Source organism: Cyprinodon tularosa, unplaced genomic scaffold (genome assembly GCF_016077235.1).
Source record: "Cyprinodon tularosa strain WSP-4 unplaced genomic scaffold, ASM1607723v1 ctg601, whole genome shotgun sequence".
NCBI classification, from domain to species: Eukaryota; Metazoa; Chordata; class Actinopteri; order Cyprinodontiformes; family Cyprinodontidae; genus Cyprinodon; species Cyprinodon tularosa.
In genome coordinates, this window is record NW_024039343.1 from 321282 (window position 1) to 347313 (window position 26032).

The following is a 26032-nucleotide window of genomic DNA, read 5'->3' on the forward strand; positions in this document are numbered from 1 at the left end:
CATTTATGTTTAATCCTGTACCGTCCCAATCATGAGATCGTTACTAATACTGACTCTCATCCCACGGGAATCCCGAGACCCATGGGATTCCTGAAAAAATGTCAGTCTCTAGTATCTATGCTTCTTTTTCTATGTCTGCTTCTGTCTCCTTGAACCCCAGTGGGCCTCAGCAGATGGCCGCTCACACTGAGCCTGGTTCTGCTGGAGGTTTCTTCCTGTTCAAAGGGAGTTTTTCCTCTCCACTGTCGCTACAAGCATGCTTAGTGTGAGGGATTGCTGAAGAGTCAATGAGTCGATGCAATCAGCTGGTTTTCCTTAGATAGAAAACTTTGAATCAATCTGACTGGATGATCTGGTGAGCTGGAAAGTGACCTGAGATGACATGATGTGAATTGGAGCTATAGAAATAGACTGAATGGAATTGGAATATTTTCTCGAACCGCCACGGCCCGGTTTGAACTAGATGGGGAAGTGAAGCATAAGAGCTGCGGTGTGGTGATGTAGCTTTTCCTCAAAGAGCTTTACTTCATCAGAACTTTATTCTTTCTGCAGCAGACAGGTTTTTAGAAACGACACCTTTACAAAAGAAAATAACAAAAAAGTCTCTTTTTGTGTCTATGTATTGTAGGTGACTTCATGGCTTATAGTAAAGTGTGTGACACCCAGACTGGGCCACTGGATGGAGAAGTTCTGCACCGCTCTGGATCCTTGGAACTTGACTGGGACCTGGACAAGGAGGAGCTACAGGAAGCAGGAGCAAGCGGTGACTGCACGCAGACGCAGCACAGCGACTGTCAGAGATCAGGTTGGTCACAGCTTTTGTTCTTATGAGGTTTATATAACCCTTTACAACATGAATGGTTTGTCTGGTAGTTTGGCTTTACTGATACTAATCTTGTTAAGTTGTTGTGAAACTACTTTATAAAACATTTTAATGCACTAATGAGAACTCAGTGTGGATTCTCATGATTGTGAACCATTAAATAATCATAAGAGAAAAATCAGAGTTATTTTCTCTGCTCTTTTTTCTCTTTACATGCATAATAGCATAGACCTAAACCTCATGCACTATTTATCATCCATTGATGAAGGTTCATTATTTTTAAATTGCTAATCTCATTTGGTTAGATGTTATCAGTCCAGAACCGAGCACAAATATCTGCCACATGCCTTTGTTTTGTTGAAAACTCTTTTCTGTAAATCTATCTTAAGAACCAACTGGAAGCGAAAAGCAGTGATCATCTGTCTGAACGGTCAGTTAATGAGTTCACTATAAAGTCTCTGCTCTATATAGTGATTTAGGGCTTAGGGCGGCTGGTTGGAGCTCACAGCCTCTGAATCTGCAGATCCACCATCGGCTCATATCTCTCCCTTTGGCGAGGGTTAGGGTGTGTGAGCAGTCATTGTATGTTCAGCCCCGCCCACATTAGGTCCTGTCAGCCAATCAGCATCACATAGGCCTCTATCTTAGCTTCATCTCTGCCCTGAAAACTGTAAAGAGAATGCATTTACATTACTGGTTTCAAGGCTGCACTTTAAAAACAATTATTGCTTAAAGAGCTCCTCTTTCTGTTTTGTTTACTCTTGTGTATAAAAAATGATAAAATAAATTCTATTCAATTCAGTTTATTTATATAGCGCCAAATTCACAACACATGTCATCTCAAGGCACTTTCCAGTTCACCAGATCATCCAGTCAGATTGATTCAAAGTTTTCTATCTAAGGAAAACCAGCTGATTGCATCGACTCATTGACTCTTCAGCAATCCCTCACACTAAGCATGCTTGTAGCGACAGTGGAGAGGAAAAACTCCCTTTGAACAGGAAGAAACCTCCAGCAGAACCAGGCTCAGTGTGAGCGGCCATCTGCTGAGGCCCACTGGGGTTCAAGGAGACAGAAGCAGACATAGAAAAAGAAGCATAGATACAAAAGGCAACTGTCAACCAGCTCCACAGGCGGCCCCGTCCAGGAAACACACAGCCAGGCAGACGAGCTCCGAGCCAGCTCCCATGTCAGAGGATGAGAGAGCACATCCAGTTAGTCACAGTCAGAGAAACAGGACTACACTGGAAAACAGGCCAAGCTCCAACATCTAGAAACAAAGGTGTTGATGGAAGCAGCACAGCTGATATTTCTCTCCAGGATGGAGTCACAGCCAAACAGGAACAGACCAGATGAAGCTACTATGAGAAAAAGCAGAGAGAGCAGAACGTTAGAGATTGAACTAATAGATTCTGCAGAATCTGTCTCTAAGCATTTAACTTTACTCTCAGTTAGTTTGTGTTAAATTGCAAATAATTTAAGTCCTTTATCAATAGAAGGTACCTGCTCCCAGCACTGGTAGTTTTCATTTTCATTGATGGACCCAATCATTGGCCTAAATACATCTTTCAGGTTAAAAAAAAGATGTATAAAACCAGATATACCACCTTTTTATTCCACTACACTGTTGTTTTTCCCTTAGATTTCATCCCTGATTTGTAAACTTGCTGATTTGTTTCATTTTATTCTTTTTTCTTGGTTTCTGCAGCAGCATGTTAATATAATAAACACATTTTGTAATAAATGACTTCCAGGTTGCTCAGATCCTGGTCCGGATCCTGACCCGGAGTCCCTGGAACCGATTCCGAACTCAGTCTCAGTTTCACCTCATGGACGATTCGAACGACTCCAAGAAGATCCCAACTACATCTCTCACTTCACCAGGTCCGCCGGCCACAAAGGGCAAAGGAGACTTCACGGTTTCATACTCAGGTAGTCAAAGGTCCACTCTGACACCAGACTATCTGTAATAAAACAACCATTAAGATGTTTTATTTACCATGTCATATCAGGCTGACACACTTCTCCATTTTAATAAGATAAAAATATAATGTTAACAACATATTTAAAATCATTTTAGGCTGGGAAATATGTCAGTTCCTCATAGAAGTACAGGAGCTACGGTGATCTAGTCTGCGTGTCTTTGTGGTTCTTCAGTGTGACGGAAAACATTTCCAGCAAAATGACAACGGAACCTTTTGGATTGTCAAAGGGAAAGCGGCTCTCCTCAGACTGATCAAACACATTTTTTATTCATTTCTCTATTAAGGATGACATTTTATGGGGGCAATGCAACAGTAAAACGCATGAATAATTCTCATATAATTTATCCTCAACCCAGATAACAGGAAATGTTAATGTTATATCACCTGCAACAGTGAATGTATAATGCTCTGTTTTCCACCTGCAACATAGATCTACTATAATACATTCCACAAATTCAGATAATAAATTCATTAAATTCCCTTTATTTTCATTGTACTCTGATCCACCTTTTCAGTCCTGTTGTTGCTCACATAATGTTATCTAACGTGACACAACTCTCTGCCCCTTTCTGCTGGTTTGTACTGAGACGCCTCCCTGTTTTTCTGCACAGATACTTTCTTTCTGGTTTGGGAATATTTCTCGTTGGTATCTTGGTCGGCTGGTTCACCCACACACCTTCAAAACCTGCATCTACTCCTTTACCTGAAAGCCCTGACCTGCTTGAAGAGCTGCTGCGAGGAATCAAAGCTGAGAAGATAAATGCTCTCCAAAAGTAAGTTTGGCCAAACCAGCGAAGGATACAAAACTTACAGAAGTGGAAAAGTTTTCATTTGTGTATTTTTGAGATGCGATAACCAATCAGGGACCAGGTGTGGCGCTGAATGAATGAACACTTCCATATCAAGCTTTTCTTATTCAAAATGCAATGTTCCATCTGTTCTTTGTCTATTTTAGCTGATTGACAAATGTGATGGAGGTTACAACCCCCCCCCCCCCCCCCCCCAATTAGGAAAAAGTAGAACCTCAATGGTAGATCTCAGGGCACAATGGTGATGTTATGAGACGAGCAAAGGCTTGGAGGTGTGTGTGGAGTAATGGGGGGGTTGTTTCAGTGAATCGCGTATCGAGGCTTGCTTCATTTAGGGGAGGGGCCAAAATCGATTATGTCCGGAGACTCGCTCCTGCCGAGTGACGTCTTCAGGAAGTGGTTCAGATCGCCCGCCAACTTCGACAGACGTTTAAAGAGCCTCAGTGTTCAGTCAAGATGTGGAGGAGAGCTGCTGTCAGTTGGATAGATTCTAAGAATAGATTGGTTGCTTTTCCAACCAATCTAGTTGGTTAAAGCTATTTTAGTTAGATTAAACAATCTAATGATCCAATCTGAGCTAGCCACTGGTTTCAGTTGTATTATTAGTATTTAGTATTGCTTCCTGGGGAAAAGCTACTAATTTAAAAAGATCAGCTGGAATTCATTGCCTTCTTTTCCAATGGTTGTTGGTTCAAGACCTGCTATTGAAAGTTGCTATGCTACTTAACCAGTATTTTGGTGACCAGTGTGACCAGTTTGTATTGGTTAGCCCTTTTACAAATATAGATTGGTTAAAAACGCTGCCAAATTAGTTTGGTTTAACAAAAAGTTTTGTTTAGCACATAACTTTTAACCAGATGAAAACCTAAAACTAAACCAGAAAAGGCAAACGGAGTGATGCGGCAACAGTAGTTTGAGAAATACAGTTTGACAGAAAAAAAAAGGCTTTTAGAGCTAGATGGGGTGTTAGCTAAAGCCGGGCGTACACTGTAAGATTTTTTTTTTCTTGCCCTTTTAAGGCCGATTCTCCAGTTGTGAGAGAATTTTTCGATCTGGCCGACTTCCAGCATGATGGTGCGTGGTGTAGTGTACAGGGGGTAACGAGGTTAGATCAGCCTCTAACGACCACCCCCCCATCAGGAATCGTAGGTCGGGAGAAAATCAAACATGTTTGAAATTCAGTCGGCCGTCGTAAGGTGGAGGTGGGCAAATCACTCAGTGGGCAAAAAAGGATTCTTCTTCTTCATATCAGATATAAACCCAGCATCATGGTGGGGGGGCAGTGAGTGAAATGGAGTTCTTTCTGTCAAACTGACAGACCGTAGTAGCCACGTTAGCTCAGCCATGTCTTTGTCCAAATACGTCGTCTCCTTTTCTTTTTAGGGCTTTCAGCACTAAATTGCCCAAATATCCAAGGCAGCGCGTTTCACTCTAGTGAGCTTCATGTTCCTCTGCTACTGGTTTGGCTTCCAGATAGACGAGTCCCAGTAGCGCCATCTCACTGCGGGGCTGAGTCCCACTTGGTTTTTAGACGTAGAGTGTGAGCAGGTAGATCGCATCAGAGCGTCACAGTGTGGGAACAAGCATCGTGAGCTGAGAACTTTTAAACCCTGCGGTTTTGTTATACAGTGTAAGCTGTAGCTGTATGCCCAGTTTAAGCCTGGCTTAATCTTTCAGAATATTTTATTATCATTAAATTGAATAGAACAGAATTCAACTTTATCTTCATTACAAAGCAACAAAATTCCCTCTCTGTATTTAACCCCTCACCTTGGGGAGCAGTGGGCTGCAATTGTGCGGCATTCGGGGAGCAGTGTGGGGTTAAGGGTCTTGCTCAGGGACCCAGAGTGGCATTCTGTGGGAGTGGGGGTCGAACTCCTCTGGGATCCAAGTGCAATGCCCTAACCTCTAGGCCACCCCTCCCCTAATGCAGAGAATACTGTAATGCTAATGGATAACTGGTTATACCGATGGACCTGAGGGATCCAATTTATTGGAGGACTAAGATTGTATTTTAATAGGATTAAAGAATAACAAGGTTTTAATATGTATTCAACACTAATGATCATTTAAAGTATGCATATATGCGTTTCCGTGGATACCTTGCTTTTTTATTTTTAACCAATACAATTATTGGATTGTAATGTCTTAGGTTTGCACAGATGTATCTATTTTTCTCATATTTATATTCAAAGCCGTCAGAAAACGTCTCCTTGTCGTCCTTAAAATCCACATAAAGCTACACGTTGGTGGTTCATCTGTTCCTGACAGCTAGACCTGATGTTTAACTATAACTTATGGTATTGTAACATAATATGAAAGCTTTGTCAGACCAAAAAGTTGAAGAAATACATTATAATTATATTGCACATTTGTCCATTTTTCATCGCCTTGTAAAGGGACATTTTGGAGCAGATTGACATATTATATGCTGTGAATATAGCGTCTTGAAGGACGCCTACGCTCTGGGATTGACAAAAATACTTCAACCTTTAGCTTAAGTGGGGATTCCTTTACCTTTTTACAATGACTGCAGCTTTAAAGGGGCCTATTCAGCTAATATGCCTTAACCAAAAATGCTAGATCCAATTTTCATGTTAGAATAAAGCAATAAACACCAAGTAGTTGTCTGCAAAGTACATTGGTATATGGTCTGATAATGCTAAATCCCAAAAATGCTTAAATTCATTAACAAATGAAGCAACATTCGGTGTAAAATGCAGAATAATAATGTATACTAAGACGGCAAGGCACCGTCATTTAATTGGGAAAACATTTAACCCTTTAAGCCACAATGTTCTTCTGCCATATCTCCACTGACTTGGTCCATTCAGGCAACATTCACTTTAAAATACAAAAGACAATCTCTAAGTTTCCATCTTTTCTTCACATGAAAACTGCAGCTTGGTTCAGAGGAGGCGACTTTAAATTTCTGTTCCCAGCAGAACCTTTTAAATTCAATCCAAAAGTACTTCATTAACCGCTAAGGGAAATTAAACGTTGCAGCAACTCGTCATTAGCTACGTTTACATGCGCAAAATTTCCCCGATCCGATCCAAACCTTGGTTGATCGGAAATTCAAAATCTCCGTTTACATGGACACTAAATGAAATGATCCGATCATGACGTGTGTATACATGTACCAAGCGTTGGATCAGATTAAATCTTTTAAGCATGCGCAGAACTTCCTGCCAAACTTGGCAGTTCTGTCTGCGTCTGGTTTTTGGGAGGCCTGACAAACGATGCGCTCGGAGCGAGCGGAAAGAAAAAAGGAGAGAGGAGGAAAAAAGCGCTTGGCAGCGAAATGTACGAGAGAAAATGTAGAGAATGAGCGATTGAACCGGCGTGGGAGAGCGAGTGGGCTGTGGAGAGAGAAAAGAGGAAGAGGAGGAGGATAAATTCCTGCTTCCTGCAGCTTTAAATGAACTTGAGTGTATAAGTCGGCGTTCCTAGACTCCTCCCGCCATGTTGTTCACAGCGAGAGCGAGAGCGACCGGTGGTTTCCTGTTGTTGACAAGGCAGAAAAACGTCACGCTGACGTCGCACACATGCGCAGTGAAGATTATTTTACTCTTAAGATCCGAATGGGTGTTTACATGGACGCCAATCGGAATGGCGATCGGCAAAAACCACCTCTCTCATTCGGAATTAAATTTAGATCCGATCGGACCGAATCGGATTAGAATCTTCAGTCTGACATGTTTACATGAAACATTTTTGATCTGATCAGGCCTTCAATCCGATTAGTTGTGTCCATGTAAACGTAGCCATTGTTGTTGTAGGTGTTGATGCTGCAGGCAGGAAGGATTTCTGTAGAGGTCTGTCTTGCACCAGATATCTAGAGGCCTCTGACTGAAGATTCTCTGTTTTTGTTTAAAAATCTTCTGAAGCAGATGGTGACTCTTATCCATAATGTTCTTCACTTTATAAAGACTCCTCCTTTGTGAAATAATCTCCAGAGGTTCTAGAGGAGTTTCAAGAACAGAGCCTGTCTAGTTGTTTTAATTCTACAATAACTGAGTTATTACCTCAGTGACTTTTTTGGAAACATAACTTTAACTTGATTCTTTTTTTAAAATAATGTTCCAAACACTGGGAAGACTGCATGCTCTTTTTATTTGTCATTTCTTCAGACCAAATTGATTCTGTCGTCGTTCTGGCTCTTTTTGTTGCCATGAGGGATGCTGACTACCTTGCAAAATGTCCGCCTTATCACACCCTTATTGACCATGATGGCGGCCCAACCTTTGTGGCGACACCGATTTTAAACTTTCTGGAAAGGCATTTTAAAAGGTGTAAATGTTTTTGAAGTCAGACACGGATGTTGATCCGAGTTTCTTCCCAGAATTATTTTAAAATCTATTAACCACCTCAGAGGCCTGTTCTACACAAAACGTTTCCTCAGCCTTTTCCATGTTTTAGCAAATCTAGTGTCATAATACTGCAAATGTTAGTCAGAAACAGTCAAGTTAATAAAGTGACATAAAAGGTTTTCTGAAGACTCCAGATACTAAGTCAAAATAAAGAAATAATGAGACTAGAGCTTATTTAAGGAGCCTGACTAATCATGAGAAATTTAACAATCAAATCTTGTTTGGATAATCTAATGCCCAAAAATTATTACATTTGCATCGACAGATGGGTTCTTAGCAAAGAACAATCTGTGTGTAAAATCTGGGACAGAAGCAGCCTGGATTCAGCTTCAAATCCTGCTTCTCTGCTTTCTGAAGGTCTGTAATCCCTAGTTTGAGTCTGGCAAACTAGGGATTACAGATGTGTTGATTTCTTTGGAGTTCCAGTGGAAGAAGTGTAGAAGTTTCAGATGAATCTCTGTCATGTTGTTATATCTGCCCCCCATTCATGTGAACAGATGCCCACCTCCTGTGCTTGGTTGGAGGGTTCTGGGTTGTTAAAGTTAAGAAAGAGCCATTCTTCAACAGATGGATCAATTCCAAACTTTCTATGCAACTTTAAGCAAAGCGGTTTTTAAAATGATTGCACAGAGGAATCTATACAGTATCAGCATCAATGTTTGCAGACTAGGTTTGCTCTAATTAATAAATTAATATCTAAGCTGAAAAAAAACTGTTTTGGGAACTATTATAACAATTATGTAGAAGAAAAAAACAAAACAAGCATAAAGCATTTCAATCTTTTACTGGTGTTTGACACTTAAGATTTAATTTAGACATATATTGGAAAACTGATAAATGTCCTTTTTGTTTTGTTTTTGTTTTTACTGTGCTTGTATATAATTTTGAGATGATTTTTTTTTTTTTTTTGCACAGGCCCTTTTTATGAGTATCTCCACAAATGTATATTGATATACTGTAGGTATGTAAGCAAATTACACATTTGCCAATTTACATCTAAATGGAGTGAAGATGGTTATATCTGAGTTTATGAATGAGTTTGGTGTTTAAATTCAAATCAAAACCATTGCAATATGGCCGCTGCATCAATAAAGATTGATGTTTCCTCATGTGAGCGACGCTAAAATGATCGACTGATGAAAACTTCAGACGGAGAAACGGGACTTTTGACTCTCGGTTGCATTAAAAACATTTTTATAGAGGTGATGTCTTTATAAAGTCATTCCAACATTGGAGCAAAGAGGGGAAAACAAGAAGAGGAAACGATCGAAAAACATGTAAAATAGTTGAGTCAGCTTTACGCTCTACCGCAAGCACGGAGGGTAATTTACTAAAAGAGGTAAAATTACTATGTTAGCCACATCAGCGACAGAGGGAGGCAGTTGTCATGGAGACGGAGTCAGAGGAGGATCAATGATATAACTGAAAGGCAAAAATAAACTATATTGACTTATTTATTTGTGTCTATTTCCCGAGAAAACAGAAAAATCTAGACTGAAGGATTGACAAGAATTTGAAAAGTAGACTTAAACATAAAACATAAAGATTTTTACTTTCCTTTAATGTTTCAGACGCACTCATTGCAATTAGAGTTTAGCTCGAGCAGCAGATCATTAAAGCAGGAGGAGACATGGCTGCTCATAGGTCTCGCTTATTTTGACAAGATTCAACAGACATTCAGGTAAAGTCGGAGAGAAGCGGCTGTTCCAACCGTCGCATTTTCACGAGTGAATAAAGTGAATGTGATTGGTGGTTTATCAAGAGGGCGGGATTGTTATGGTGGAAGGTTAACAAGCACGTTTGGTTGTGGTCGACATATTGTCAGTCCAGACATTTTAGCAATTTGAAATGGAAAGATAATCGATTTAAGAGAAGAAGCTGAAAAAATTCACACCCAGCAAACTTATTTTTCCTTTTTTTTTTTTTTTGCCAGTGCTCGAGCTTTTCTCCATGTTTCATGAATTGTAGCTTGATTAAATTTGTGCAATCCGCTGACAAACTGTTAGTCAGGCAGTCAGACAATCGACTGTGATTACATGTCACCACCTTGCTTCATTTCTTTTCAGATAAATAGCCTGAAGAAAGGTGATGTTTTTGCTGTGAGAATATGACTACTTCTAAATTAACACTTTGGCTTCATTTTAATGATGCACAAGAATCTCAGACATTTAGAAAACAGAATGAAGAATTTGGGTTTGCTTTGCTCATGTTTATCATAAATATGGGTATATTTAGAAACTCCCATTTATCTTCAAGACATTGTTTTTTTCCAAATATATGTGACTTGTATGTGATCTCCTCTGTGGATTCATACAACTTCAGTGTCCCACATGCAGTGGAGGATGTAATGATGTCACAAGCCGGCGCCCTCTGTGTTTACGGAAGCAAACATGGATGGTAGTGCCGGAGCGCATCTAGCGATCTATCCCAACCTTAAGAACACAATCTTTTTAAGTAAACACTACCCTACGCATCATTGTCTGCCATTGTTCTTGTTTTTCATGCCGATTTTGTGTAGCAAGATGCAGAATAGGGACCTTTATGGAGTATTAATGACTTTCAGGTCGGATGAATGCAACCTGGCCGTTCAGACACGGGTCAGATTTGAAAAGATTCATAACGGATTCGGGACCAGAGAGATAAGTAGCCTGGATCGCATTGGAAAAACTCGGATCTGTTTCAGAATATCATGAAAAGATCAGATACAGGTGGAATATGGATTTGGATCACTTCAGGCTGCTGTGTGAACGTAGCCTAAGAAAAACCCCGATGATTGCATCAAGTCACCGACCTATTGCACATAAGGATGTGCAAAATAATCGTCATGACGATGCATCGCGATTCTAATTTTTGTGATCTACTGCATCGAATCTTGAAGGCAAGAATCGATTATTTAAAAAAAAAGAAAAAAAAAGAACAAATAAAATACATGAATGGTTGGCGCACATCAGCCAAACCAATTGCAATACAACTACCAGTCCAGCAGATGGCGCTGCGGATGCGTTGACGCCAACTGCTTTGTGTCACAAGCATCTCCGGCCGGGGGATACTGAGACGAGTCATTCGTAAACAAAACATGGAGGAGACTGAGAAAATTCGCCCCGCTTGGATACATTTTGGCTTTAAAAACAAAGAAGGTAAAAATGAAATTGATATGATGCACGTCATTTGCAAAAGGACCACTGAGGCCATGTAAACGGCTCTGATTATCCTTATTTTGTTATTTTAAGTTTGATGAATCCTAAGATCTTTTTGTCAGTGTGTCCACGACAGTAATAGTAATATTTGTGTCCAGTATTTGTTTCCATGGCAACACCTCCAAAAGTTGTTTCAATAAATACAGCTATGTATTAGGGTTGTCACAATACTAAACTTTTCAACTTGATACCGATACTAAGGAAAATATTCGATACTCGATATCATTTTCGATACCACAAGGATAAAAACAAAGACTCCAAAATTCAACAGAAATATTTTCATTAAAAATAAAATACAATAAATAAATACAATAAACAAAAAGAACAATATTTTGAGGTTGTATGCTGTGCACAATATTAAGCAAGCTTGATAAAAAACTTACAAAATTAAAATTAGGTTTTCCTTCCTTGGCTATGCTTTGCACACATAATGACGCTAGCCAAACCGGTTAAGAAACAAAAATAATTCTCAGCAGCTGCACCTGTTACAAAAAAAGTGTGAAACTGAAAAGTGCGTAGAATTATTCAATCACAGTGTTCAGAAAGTGCATTTTCCTCTATTATACTTTAGATGAATGACTGTTTAGGTGCCACTGGTGGTAGCACTGTATCGATACTTTTGAAAATTAGTATTGTATCCGGATACAACATTTCAGTATCGATACTTTTGACAACCCTACTATGTATGAATTCAGTTGCTTTCAGTTATGCATCAATTGAAGACACGATCCAGATCACACCCAGCCAGTCAGCCACTGGTAAGGGCTGCATCTTTTCCTTACAGTGTTCAGTGAAAATATCGCAATGCATCGCAATATTTCAAGTATCGTGGTGCATCGTGATAGAATCGAATCATGACTTCTTTGCCAATACCCACCCCTAACTGCATACACATCTCTTGGATTAAGAAGTAAAAACAGTGGACCATTACCTGTATGGAGTTGTGAGATATTTCCTCCAAACCAGCATGCATGTAGCAGCGGTATAAAGTACCATGAAGAAATGCCCATTAAATCCAGGCTTTGTGTGAACCAGATGCCAGGTTGACAGGTTGATAGGAGGCTGCTGCCTATTTCCAGCAGTGCTTTGCAAACACAAAGACAAACATGACAATCTAGCATGCATACAAGCATTCAGTCTATAAGGCTCCTGGAAAAAAATACTAATTACCCTAAAACACTTGTTTTTGGACTGTGTAAAAGCATGCAGAGTTAATATATATATAGGAAATATGTGAACTAGTTGCAAAAAGACTGAAAATAGGCCTTTAAACCCAGCAACTTCTTAATGAAAGGTGAAGGGGGTAATTAATTTGCCATTGTCAAGCCTTAGTGCTATTAAACTAAGTTCACTCCTCACAGTGAGATTCAGAGTAAAATAGAGCTGCAGGCAGATCACAACAGTCCGCTTAAAATACAGCCGAGTCTGTCAGCGTTTGCTCCTAGGGAACTTTTTTTTTTTGTGCAGGAAAAGCAGTGGTTTGTGTTAAATGTTTGCATTGCTGCATTCTTGGATTCTGAGCGAGGAAAAGCCGAAGGGAGAAGTGTAAATTTTTTCTTAATCTGAAACCTTGACGAAACAGAGATGTGACCCTTTTGGCGAGATGTGCTGTGCTCAAGCACTACAAGACCCACTATAAAGTAGGATTTAATCACTTTTACTTTTACAGGCTTATGGCACCGTGAAATCAATGGAGCTCCTCAAAGATGCACAACTGTGAAAGGTTTCCTAGAAACCAGAACTGGTTCAAAATCTTCCCAATCAAACATTTTCTCTACTTATATAACTGATATCAAATGCTTGTGTGTCTGTGAGTTGCAGGTCGATGCGTGCGAGCGAGGATCTACATCCTTTACAGAGGTGATGGCATCTTCTGCCATTTTTTTTTTCAAAGAAGCTGCCTAAAGCTTGTCTCCTTCATTCTGTAGCTGCAGTATTTCAGGCCGACATTTAAACCAATTTAACCCTATAATGCCAAATGTATCATATTTGATACATACGGTTTCTGAAATGTTTTGCGTCTGACACCTTTTGCATAATTTAATGGTAAAAACTTTGCTCAAAATCCTACTGTACACAATTAGATATACCTGATAACTGCCAGTAGAAGACTACACAAAAAATAATCTTGACTTATCGCATAGTAATAAATTGTCAAAAATTTATTTCTGTTTTTTCTTTTTACATATTTTGTTAAAAGGGCAAATAAGGACTTCAAACCAAAAAAAAAAGTAATTTTCTGTTTTGTTTTATTCTTGGATCGGGCTTTAAAGGGTTAAGAAAACAAAAGTATAATTCTATATTTTATGAAAGAAAAAGCTGAAATGAAATGAAATGAAATGAAAACTGTTAATTAAAACAAATCATTACCATACCAACTTTATTTATGAAGCACTTTATGCACCGGACAGGACCAAAGTGCTGCACACAATCATAAATACAATAAAATTATAAAATTGGGAAAAAAAACCAGTGTAAAATACATATTAGTATACAAAGAGAATAAAACAAAGTAAAACCTCTCAAATTGTGCCAAAAGCAAAGGAAAAAAGATGAGTCTTAAGAAGGGACTTAAAAACAGCTCAGAGGCAGATCGTTCCACAGCTTAGGAGCTGCCACAGAAAAAGTTCGGTCTCCTCTGAGCTGCATTTTGTCTTTGGGACCCTCAGAAGCAGCTGATCAGCTGACCTGAGGGAACAGGGGGGTATAAGAATGCAACAGCTCAGACAGATAAGGAGGGGAAAGGCTGTTAAGAGTTTTAAAAACAAATAAAAGAATTTTAAAATCAATCCTAAAATGTAAGGAAGCTAAAACAGGGGAAATGTGGTGGAAAGTTTGTGTTCCTGTTAAAAGACGTGCAGCAGCATTTTGAACCCTCTGAAGTTGAGAAATATACACGTCACTGACCGCTGTAGAAAGTGAGTTACAGTAATCAGAGATGGCAAAAGTACTCACTTTCCGTACTTGAGTAAAAGTACAGATACTTGTGTTAAAAAATACTCTGGTAAAAGTGGAAGTACTGATTAAACTTCTTTACTCAAGTAAAAGTAACAAAGTACAGGCTTGTAAATTTACTTAAAGTATAAAAGTAAAAGTAGAAACCACTTTTTTCATGCCGTTGCCTACATTTTAAATGGATGTCTGCCAATAGGACTAGATCTCCGTTGTGTTCATTTTCAATCATCTCGTCGTCCATGCTACTATGCTAACGCCACCGCCACCAAGCTGCAATGATTTGCCGCCAATGAATACCGCCGAATCTGTCGATTCATCTTGTAGCGGTGCGTCAAATGCAACGTAGATTCCATCCAATTAGATTGAATTTGGTATTGATGACGTGAAAAATAATAACGGTAACTCCATTGAAATGATTCAAAACTAAAGTAACGAGACAATTTTTTAAATGTAAGGAGTAGAAAGTACAGATATTTGTGTAAAAATGTAAGGAGTAGGAGTAAAAAGTCGCCATAAAAAAAAGTAGTAAAGTAAAAATATCAGAAAAATCTACTTGAGTACAGTAACGAAGTATTTGTACTTTGTTACTTCCCATCTCTGACAGTAATCCAGCAGTGTGGTCATAAATGCATGGATCACTGGTTCAAAATGTTTACTAACTTCACTGTTGTTTCATTATTCCCTTATCTTTATCAATTAGCAATACTTTATGAAATATTACACTCAATTTGTTTCCTTCAACCTTTTTTTGCACTAAAAGAGCTTGATGGGTAGAGTTGGATCCGGATCACCTTAGTCACTTTTTTGATTTTGAAAAAGATGAAATGCCCTGATAAAAAATATTAAATGTTTTTTTTATAATTTCTGACATGACGAATACTTATGTGAAATGATTGATCGGCTGTTTCCTCTGTCGCTGAATGTAGCATCAGACTCACACTTCTGTTTCACCTTTGGATGACATAACACCTGATAATGTGGGTAAAGATAAATTGCAAGAAATAAAGTAAAATCCTGGTCCATCTGTAGCCTGTGCTAACTAGCTAACTCATCTTCCTGTTTATTACAGCCAAGCATAATGTCAATATATGAAAACATTATATTTGCATAGTTTCATTAGTAGCCAAAATAGATGAAAATACGAATGTTTTGTTTTTGACTTTTAAAGGTTTGCTTAAAGTTTGTATCACATTTGGATGAAAAAACTACCAATGAGACATTGCTGTTTTTAATAACCTTGACATTACGGAGAGCATGGTCATTAAGAGACGACCGGTTTTAAATATTAACAGGCCAGAATGAAAATAAGCTGAAATGAAAGAAAACTATTGAGTCTGTTTTAAAGAGTAGAAGGAAAAAGTTATCCAATAAAGTATAGATAACCAACATTTCTGCTGCAGTAAAGTAAGGAAGTATTTGTTCTCTTGGTGCCTCTGGATGCAAACATCCCAGTGAGGTTTAATGGAGGTGGATTTCCTCCCTTCAGTTCACCTCAGAGCTTATAAAGGCTGGACGTTTGTCTGATGGTATGGTATCCATGGCGACCCCTAACTAACTTAATCTCTATTGTTAAATGAAGAAACATTTAAAGACATCAAAAACTTACAATTTGGACTCTTTACACCAAACCCTACATTTCTATTTTTCTCTCCATTACTTTTTCAATCTCACATCAATTCTTTTCCTCTGATTATCCTTCATCAGTACAGTTGCTTCTATATTTCCATGAAAGCCTGAATTACACAGTCTCCTCCCAACAAGTTATGATGAGATTTGTCTGCTACTTAAAGCTCACTAAGCTCTGATGAGGACTTTAATCTTCAGTGTAGTTAATTGCCGTATTCTAAGGCTTATAACTAATGAACCTCTCTGCAGGAGAAGTCCTGGTATTCATTTCTCATCCCTTATTAAAGTCAGTTATATCACAATATGGGGTATTCTTTGTAATTCAATTGGAAAAAAAAAAGCTTTCATAGTTTCACATTAGAAATAACATAATGAATGATAATTAATTAATTGATTAATCATTGCTTGGAAAGAAATGAACAAATTCACAGAAATACCTTGAATTTGTCAAAACATAAAATGAATAAATGAAAGTCGGTGATCGCTTTCCAACCATGCTTTCTACCCTCAAGACTGAAAATAATGTGACCAAAGAGACATGTCACTGTAAACCATGATGTGTTCGCTAGTTAGCATCAAAGGTTTCTACAATCGTCAGTGGGCCTATGTATGTAGCAGCCATTCAAAATGGCCGCCCACTTCCCTCTAACTCCCAGCAGAATCTCCTCCCACTCCCAGCCGCTGCAGCGACCCCCCCTCTTGCATATTCTTTTACTCTGGCTCCACCCTTTCATTGAAGTACAGGGTCTGACCAGGAGATGGCGCTTCTCTTGATGTCCACAAATCCAGACAGAATATTTTAGTTAAAAAATGAATGTTTAAAATGGAACCGTAGGGGACCAGCCAAGGAAAGTGGGGGGATTTTGAATGGCTGCTACTGTACAGGGCTTCAGGTCCCCCCCATGTACCTTGAAAAGTAGTGATCATTGATGGTAGCTAGACAAGCAGATGCATCCTAGATTTCTTTGCAAGAGCTCTCCTCGCAAAGCATCATGGGATATGTTTTTGCCACAAAAACAAAGATGGTGCAGGTAGCATGCAGGGAGGCGGAGTCTTCTATCCAAACGGTCAGTTAACCGAGTTCACTAATTGGTCGCTGCTCTATATAGTGACGGAGGGATTTAGGGTTTAGGGCGGGGGCTTGAACACAGCCACTGTTCTGTTTGGTGACATGGTGTGTACCACACTCAACATGGACCAGTGGACAGGAGATCAGGTTAAAGGCCATCTCCATGCAGCTTGATGTTCGTGTCACTATGGTTGCATATTATGTGCAACCATAGTGACACGAACATGACCGTATAGGAGGAAAGCAGATTTTTTAAGACAAATTCAATTCAGTTTATTTCTATAGCTCCAATTCAAATCATGTCATCTCAGGTCACTTTCCAGTTCACCAGATCATCCAGTCAGATTGATTAAAAGTTTTCTATCTAAGGAAAACCAGCTGATTGCATCGACTCATTGACTCTTCAGCAATCCCTCACACTAAGCATGCTTGTAGCGACAGTGGAGAGGAAAAACTCCCTTTGAACAGGAAGAAACCTCCAGCACTGGAAAAAATCTAAATTTAGATAAGTTTGTTTTTCTTAAAACAACTGCATTCGTTCTTGAATTGAGGAAGTAATAGAAACATTTTGCCAATGGAACAAGACATTACATTAAAAAAAAAACACAACCGCATTGTTTAATTTCAAGCGCATATTATCTAATTATCTTATTTAAAGAGTAAAAATACTCATTCTATTGGCAATTAATCTTTATCTGCTCAAATTAAGGATAAATACACTAAACTTGTTTCCAGCTGAAAGATAATCGCCCATGCAGTGATTATCCAATAGGAGGCTCCTACCTATTTGCTTAGTTGAATCCAGGTGGCAGGGTTAATAATGCAGGTGTAATAATACATCTCTAGATTTTACAATAGTATCTCTATGCAGTTTTGCCAGCCTGCAAAAAACTGTTCTTGAGAAAACTTTTAACAGATAGGTTCCTTGGGTGTTGAGCTCCTCCTGCAGGCAACTACTCTGATGGGATGGATGCTGTGCTTTCCCAGCATCATTTCAAGCTGCATAAACTCAATACACTGATGCTGCTGGGCGTAACAGCGGCGTCACAGACTATACATTATAAGAAGATGTGTTATTTTACCAAGTCAAACAGGAAGAGAAGAAGAGGATGCAGAGACCAAATTATCTTTGTCTTTGAATGTTAGGATGATAGATTGAAGTGCCTCTCAACTAAATGAGTGTCTAGCCTGGATGAATGAGGAAAGTATGCTCAGTGGTAAGAGGTTTCTAAGGAGTGTCAGATCCTCAAAATGATTCAGGATCCTTTAGCTGACTTATGGAAGACATCTTTTAGACAATGGTCACTTTATTTCAGGGATAAAACACTTCATTTCTACGAGAATAAGAGATATTCTCTTAGTGTGGATTATAAAGGGATACCAGAGGTGTATATATATTTTGTTGCTGCAATATTAAAATACAAACAAGTTACAAAAAATTTAATGTATTTCCATCTTCGCATTGAGTTATATAAATAGCAAAGGATTCACATGTTTGTGGAAGTCCCTTCAAAAACATAAAGGTTGATTCCCATCCCAGCCCCTAAACACTCACCCTCCATTAGTGGAGGGGCCGCCGCATTAAGGGCCGTCCCAAACCATTCGGCGGGTAGGGCGAGTTCAGCCCTAAATAGCGAGTCTGCATCGGTGTGGGCTCACTGGAATATGGTAGCGGGTGGAACTAGTGGGGGAGGAAACGCGTTCTTTGAAATATAAGTTCCACAGAAAATCACAAATTAGAAAAAGACGTAATTTTGCACGTAAGACTCCAAGCGCAGCATCTGCTGCCTCTTGCATTTTCAGCAACAAACTTTTGTCATAAAGGAACTGTTTTTAGCTCTCCATAACTTTCAACATTTTTCTCCGCATCTCTTTCTTCTGCCTCTTGGTCAGTAGGTTCTGATAAGATGATATCTTTTAAACTTTATAACTTAAGATGACCCAAAAACTTGTTTTACCAGTTTATTAATGCCATCTTCATCTAAAATAAGTCTTGACCAGCGGCTGCTTGATGCCCTTCTCTCTCTTTTATAAATGGAAATGTTCATCTCACTGCTGAGCTGCTCATTCACTGTTGAAAAGCTGTTTGCATCGAAATATCACAACACAAACAATAAAGGTTAACTTCATTCACCCCTCTGCTTGATCCAAACGGTCATTTGTTCTCTCTGCTCTTTCTTCCTGCTCTGACTCTATAACCTGTTAGCAGCGTAACCTTTTCTGACACAGCGAATCTAATAACAATGCTCACATTTGGCTTTTGGTGTCGTTTCTCTCTCTGAGAGCAAACACCTTTTATTATAACGAACAAAGATTCCTAAATCATGAGCCAATCACGTCACGTGACAAACGGCAGAGCTGCTTTCCAGTGAATATTGATGGTTTCATGGTGGACTAACGCCACAGTTTACCTTCCTTTATATAGTGTTTAGTGTTTTATTAATATCTGGTTGAAATATATAATGTATAACAATAGCATGATGTCAAAACAATAAGTTATTATTTGGATTATTACATTTACACGTTTGTATGTTTGACTGATAGAAAGGTTACTTAAGGTCAGACGCCAAAGCTGATGCAAACTCTCTGCAGCTGTGAAGCGGTGACATGTGTCATTTCCTATTTATTATCATAATGTCAGCTAGAAGGAGCATCACTTAAGGCAAAAAAGGTCAACAGTTTAAAGTCAAGTTAATGTATTAAGACCAGAGAGGCAAAACAAAATAAAATACAGTTGTATTGTATTTGCCTGCCTAGGGTCTACGGATGAAAACTAGCTTTGTAGCTATAATCCGGCATATTTACATTTGTTTTTATACTGATGTTCATTAATGTGCATTGTCCCTATTCAAATAAATAAAATAAATTAAAATATAGATCTGAACATCCCGTAAAAATTCACCTGGCCTGGATGACTGAGAACCTTCATCAGCATAGATCTGAACAGAAAAGAACTATTTCCCATAATGTAGATTAATGAGATTTTTGTTTGTTTTCTATAAAGAAAACAGTTTATTTTTTTATTTACTGAGTGATTCTTTTAAACTGAAACCATAATTAATTTCTGAGATAAAAAAAGCATTATTCACCCTGTTCAGCCATCCATTTATACTTTGGGATGTGCTCTGTGTCGTGCAGGTAGATGTTAAATCTTAACATAAAACATGTTTAAACATTTCTCACATGATTTAATGACGCTGTGCTTCTGTAATTCTCTATGAAGAGCAGTTTTCTCTCTGTTCATAATTTCTATAGAACACTAATCTAAATATTAGGTTTAATGTTTGTTTTGTTTGGCTATCTGGTGGTTCTCCTTAGAACTTCCCCAGCAGATTGTTAGAATGTTCCCACTGTTTGCTTTCCTCTGAATGTTACTGAACTAAAGCACCGATTATCTTCTCTTTACCAGTTATCTTATGGTAAGAGTGCCATGGAATATAAACTTGACCAGAATTAACTCCAGTGATCAGTGGCAGCTTTCTGTCATTGTTTCTGGAGACGATTCACCATTAGTGAGCTCCACTCTGCACCTGTTTTTAATGGTGAACTGGAAGGTGGAGGCTAACTGTTGGTTCTTCTGCAGCGGTTCTCCTACCGTTTCCACGGGAACCTCTGGGTTCTTCTGCATCATCTGCACCTGATTGCATCTCTGCTTTTACTTACTTCCCAGATGAATAGGAGACAGGAAACATATCAGTTAACTGGTAGCAACGCTGCCCCGCTCTGACTGAACGCAGAGAACAAGGAGGCTCCGCCATTATTGCTTTTTATAAACACATACGTAACCTTCCGCTCTACAAAGTAGTGCCAAACATAAATACAACAGTGGCAAGCATCATACTCAACACTAACCACTAAATCGATGGTTTAAGTGTTTTTACACCAGGCTCTGAGTCATGGTTAGCATGGCTGCTACGAAACACGCACCTGAATACAGTTTACCTTCCGTGAAGGACTCCTAAAACATCCTTGATCCCGACATTTTACTTGGACTTAAACATTTGTCTAAAAAAAAAAATGTTTATATTTGATCACTGCTGCACTTTATGGAACGGAAATGTCAGGAATTAACTAAAGCAAATATATAAACTAACTTCCACTCATGGATGAACTGAAATGCATTCAAAGTTGACTTTTCCAATAAGCGTGGAGAATAAATCATGGCACAACTGTGAAGAAAGACAGAAATGAAAGAATTGTTCAATAAAATAATAAATGGACGAAACAATAAAGTAATTAATTACCTTATTTTCAGACAAACCGGTAAATCATTACAAATTTAACATGCAAATATAATTGCTGACATATATGTTTGTGTTTCATTTATCAAACCCTTTACCTTCCTACAGTCCATAAGATCAACGATCCTCCTGAATCATGCTTAACTAATGAGTTCTTCAGGAATATGATAAAGAGAGCAAATAAATTAGTTATAAACGTGTTTTTCTCCCACACTGTTTACATTGGATCACTGCTGCACTTTATGGAACAGAAATATGGTTTTGTTTACACTGTACACAAAATGACAATAATGTTTAAGTATAAATCATAAAAATTCACAGGTGGTACAAACATCTTGAATCGTGCAATTACTACCATAACCGACACAACAAATAATTACTAAAATATGCATCCATCTGTCTCCAGCGACTCGGAGAAGCTTTAATCTTCTCCACAATTCTTCCATCGCAGATCTAAAAAATAATTAAACCTGTTGGATCCTTTTCCTAAACAGTCTCATTCTTAGACAGTTCTTTAATTTAACTCAGATTTTTTTTTCTATACTATTTATTGAATCGGGCATTTTTTCTTTTCCAGTTTGAGCGTTTATGATTATTATCTCTGCAGTTATATTCTCCATCTCTCCATCTGCTAGCCGTTTATTTCTGGTGTTAAACTTTAGTGGTGAGGTTTAAAACTAGTAGATCAGAAATTAAATTAGTCTTCCAACAAAATAATAGAAAATACAGTAGTTTAATAACTCATATAATAAATATTTAAACCTATATTTTCATTTTAATTATGCATTTTATCTCTGTGCACGAGCTTTTACTCTTTCTATCACTGATTCATAATTATTTTCTCTTGAACTTTATATTTTCAATTGTTCTGGGTGATAATTGAATTTTTTTTATCATTCAGATTTATTAACATCAGAATGTATTTTTAAAATGTTTTGTTCCTCAAAAATATATATATTTCCAAATGATTTTATTATCCCTATAATTCTAAAACATTGTTTTTTCTAATATATCTGTCTTATTTTATGTATTTTATTTGTTTGATCTTTCTGACATTTCTTAATCTTTGTATTGTTTTTCTAGCTTTTTTTTACAGTTAATATTTGACTTATTTATTTTAATTTATTTGTATTCCTAATTTTGAAGGGTTGCCCCTCCATACATAAACCAACCTGACATAAATTACGTAAAACTGCTGTTAAACTAAAGTTCCTGTAAGCTGACAAGATTTAAATATCCTCTGCAGCATTTGTTTTTTTTTTTTCGTGTTGCTTTGGCGATTCTCCCGTCTGTTCTCGGTTCTCCTCTCAGGTCTCGCCATACTTTGCTCTTACTGTCTTTTCTGTAACATCCATCATCCATCATTTCTTACACCCAGGAGTTAAGACATGACAAGAGTTACAAATGTCAGTGTTGTGAGAGTTGATGGGTCTGAATTTGTTCCTGAAATGTGACAGAAGAGCGAGACAGGAATTAAAAGGTTGTATATATGGCCAATCGGCCTCGAACGCGGCCGGGGGCCCACTACGACCACACATCAGCTGGAATGGCGAGGAATGGCACCGGAGGCTGTCGACACGAAGCGTCATCAGAACACGCGTCTCTGCCGCCTGTCAGATTGAAGCTCGTACATCAAACTCCGTCGCCTTAATGGCGGCTGATGAGTTTGACACGTTCTGAGTAAGTGTTTAGTTGGATGGGATTCTGAGTCTGCTGGATTTTATTTCCAAATGTCTTTGGAAGTAAAAGTAGGTTCCAAAGTTTCCCGGTAATTAGCTCTTCCCACTCCTTCATTTTGGAAGGCGCTTGGAATTCCCCTGGCATGATTATTGCCCTCACCCGCTGTCTGAGTGTAAATAAACAAAAAGTTGGCAAAGTTGTTTTTGCACAGCTCAGTGCAAATTACAGTGGAAACTAATTTATCTGGAGCCAGAGGGAAAACAGGCTGTTAAGATGGCTCTAACTCAGTCACTCATCCAAACTGTGGACCATTTGGTAAACACTTCAGGCTCCAAAGTCAGAGATCACAGCATTAGACTTTACAAAAAAATAAATTAAAAAGTAGATGTTTTTGGTAGATCAATGCTCCTTTTAAAATCAACACAGATTTTTTTTTTTTTTTGCAGTTTTGCCATTTCTTAACAACTTGATTTCTTATCACTTGAGTATGAACTGTATCCAAAACATCCATAGTGTCTAAATATGCAAAATGCTTGTGATCCAGATGAATAACAATCTGCTTTCCTTTTCATTATTAGCATTAAGCCTAAAAGCATCAATCATTGGTTCTCTGAAGCAAATTGCAACCACTCGTCACGCGTTCCCTCCTGTGGGTTCCTCTGCCTGTCCTCAGACTACCCAGCTGGGTAATTACCAAAGCTTGTAATAAGCTGGGCAGTGAGACAGTAATGTAGCTTTCTATGCAGGAGCGAGCAGAGGCCAGCCATCCATTTTCAATTACAGTCGCCAGCAATGACTTTCTTCAGAATGTGTATGCGTGCACGTATGCTCAAATAGACTTAAACACAGCTCCCTGGAGAGCGGAGCCGTGTGAAGCCCACAGGTAATTACTTTACCACAGTGCTGTCTGCCGCAGCAGTGTCCCTCTGATCAATGCCGCTCTGAGCAGCAGGTGCAAGAAGGTTTAAACTTCCCTCAGGGATTCTATTCCACATCTACCTTCCAAGAACTCTAATGAAGGGAGGGAAATATCTTTCTTTAAAATGTTCATCTTAACAAGCTTTTTATGTTTTATTAATCCTCCATTTATAGACATCAGTGCTGTTTAAATGGTAACAAAGTTAGGCTAGTAGATAAAAAGTAAGTTCAGGTTAGCTTACCTTACAATGAGATGCAAAAATGATCCGTATTTACATACAGTCTAAATCTAAAGTATTTTATATGGTCTTTTAGATTGCCTTTATGATGCTCAAGAGTAAATATTTAATAATTTAGAAATATAAACAGCAAATACTGCCTCCTCTTTCAGTAGCAGCCATTTAAAATGGCCCTTCCCATTCAAACGGCAGTCGAATGGCGGCCCTCTCCCCTACGACTACCAGCAAAATCCCCTCCAACTTCCAGCCACTGGGGGGGACCCCTCCTTCTCCTGGGCGTGCATCTTATTTTACTGACTCCACCCTACCACTGAATTACAGGGTCTGACCAGGAGATGGCGCTTCTCTTCAGATCTTATTGTCCACAAATCATGACAGATTATTTAAGTATAAAATATTGATGTTTAAAAAGGAATTGTAGGGGACCAGCCAAGGACCCATATAGGGAAAGTTGTTACATTTTGAAAGGTTGCTACTGCATGATTCGTTCACACTGAAATTTCAGCAACAAAGAAGCTTCTGCTGCCTCATTTCTGATGCGTGTCCACATTCAGGTCAGACGTCCAGTAACGTGTGTCTAGATGCTTCTAATGCTTCTGCTGCTCCTGTGTTCGATGCCAGAGAGCAGCTTTGCTATATTAGCTGTGATCAGCGGGTAGAAAGTAGTTAGAATCTATGTTGAAGTGAGAAAGTCCTCCTGAAAACGGTTAAACTGTTTCAGAGGAGTGATCATAGTGCTCTGCATCAGCAGTACTGTGTCCGTCTCCCCTCCAGCTCAAAGATCAGCTTCTCTGATTGGTCGATGTGGCGCGTCCAGCAGCTAAAGATCTACCCCACCAGACAAGACCCCAGGTGCAGACTGTGCAAAGAGGCCCCTGAGACAATCCAGCACATAACTGCAGGGTGTAAGATGGTGGCAGGGAAAGCTAACATGGAGCGCCATGACCAAGTGGCTGGAATAGAATACAGGAACATCTGAGCAGAGTATGAGCTGGAAACCCAAAGGTCAGAGTGGGAAACACCTCCAAAGATAGTAGAGAATGATCGAGCCAAGATCCTGTGGGACTTCCAGGTACAGATGGACCAAATGGTGATGGCAAACCAACCGGACATTGTGGTGGTGGACAAAAAGCAGAGGAAAGCTGTTGTGGTTGCCATAGCGATACCAGGTGACTGCAACATCAGGAAAAAAGAACGTGACAAACTAGAGAAACACCAGCGGTTCAGAGAAGAGCTGGAGAAAACCTGGAAGGTCAAGGCATCAGTGGAACCCGTGGTCTTTGGGGCCCTCGGGGTAGATCTCTGGTGGAGGACACCAGCTTGGAGGAAATAGGGGGGGAAGTGATGGGTGAGGAAGACCACCCGCGATGGCAGAGGAAGACCACCCGCGATGGCAGAGGAAGACCACCCGCGATGGCAGAGGAAGACCACCCGCGATGGGTGAAGAAGACCACTAGGGATTTCTTTTTGAGGGTTAAATCTGACTTGACTGTGTTTCCTCGAGGCTCACTCTCAACTTCTGGATAAAGACGTTAAACTTCCCAAACTATGACTTGGTGCCATGCCTGGTTTGCACAACATTTGTATCTTATTTCTCATTTTTTGTCTCAGATTTATCAGCAATGAAATAATTAGGGAAATATGTCTGGCATCTACATCTACATTTATGTAACCACAGTCCATAATGGAAAACTGCTAGACAGCGTTTACCAGTTAATACGATGTTAAAGAGCTATAGTAGGATACATCAAAGAAACACATTGTGATAAATTACCAGTTTATCCTCTATGTAGGTAAATAACAGGATATTAAAGCAGCTACCAAGTCTGAAAGCCTTAAAGCAGGAAGCTGAGAGTTTGGGAGGTTTTTGGCCTTAAGATGATAAAAGATTCACAAGCCCAAGATTTGATCTGAGGTTTAAGCTCAGTTTGGCAAATGGAGGCTGAGCCTCTTTAATCTGAAAACTACTTTAACTCTAAAGAATATTCATCAAAAAGAAATAAACGCCTAAAATGTATGATTTGTTTGTAACAAATCAAAATAAAACAAATCTCAATCGGAACTAAATTGGCAAAATAAATTAAAGCAAAACCCAGCAAGGCATGGGTTTCCTTTCT

General features: G+C 38.9%; 1 protein-coding gene across 1 annotated transcript in view; it reads left to right on the plus strand.

The window, feature by feature from the left end:
- The first annotated feature begins 632 nt into the window (after positions 1-632).
- LOC119797916 (inactive N-acetylated-alpha-linked acidic dipeptidase-like protein 2) overlaps positions 633-26032 on the plus strand; it is an 89116-nt gene continuing 63716 nt past the window's right edge. The window contains exons 1-3 of the mRNA XM_038307180.1: positions 633-805; positions 2578-2755; positions 3420-3581. Of these exons, the coding sequence (XP_038163108.1) occupies positions 637-805; positions 2578-2755; positions 3420-3581 (509 nt within the window). The 5' untranslated portion in view covers positions 633-636. The remainder of the gene's footprint in view (positions 806-2577; positions 2756-3419; positions 3582-26032) is intronic.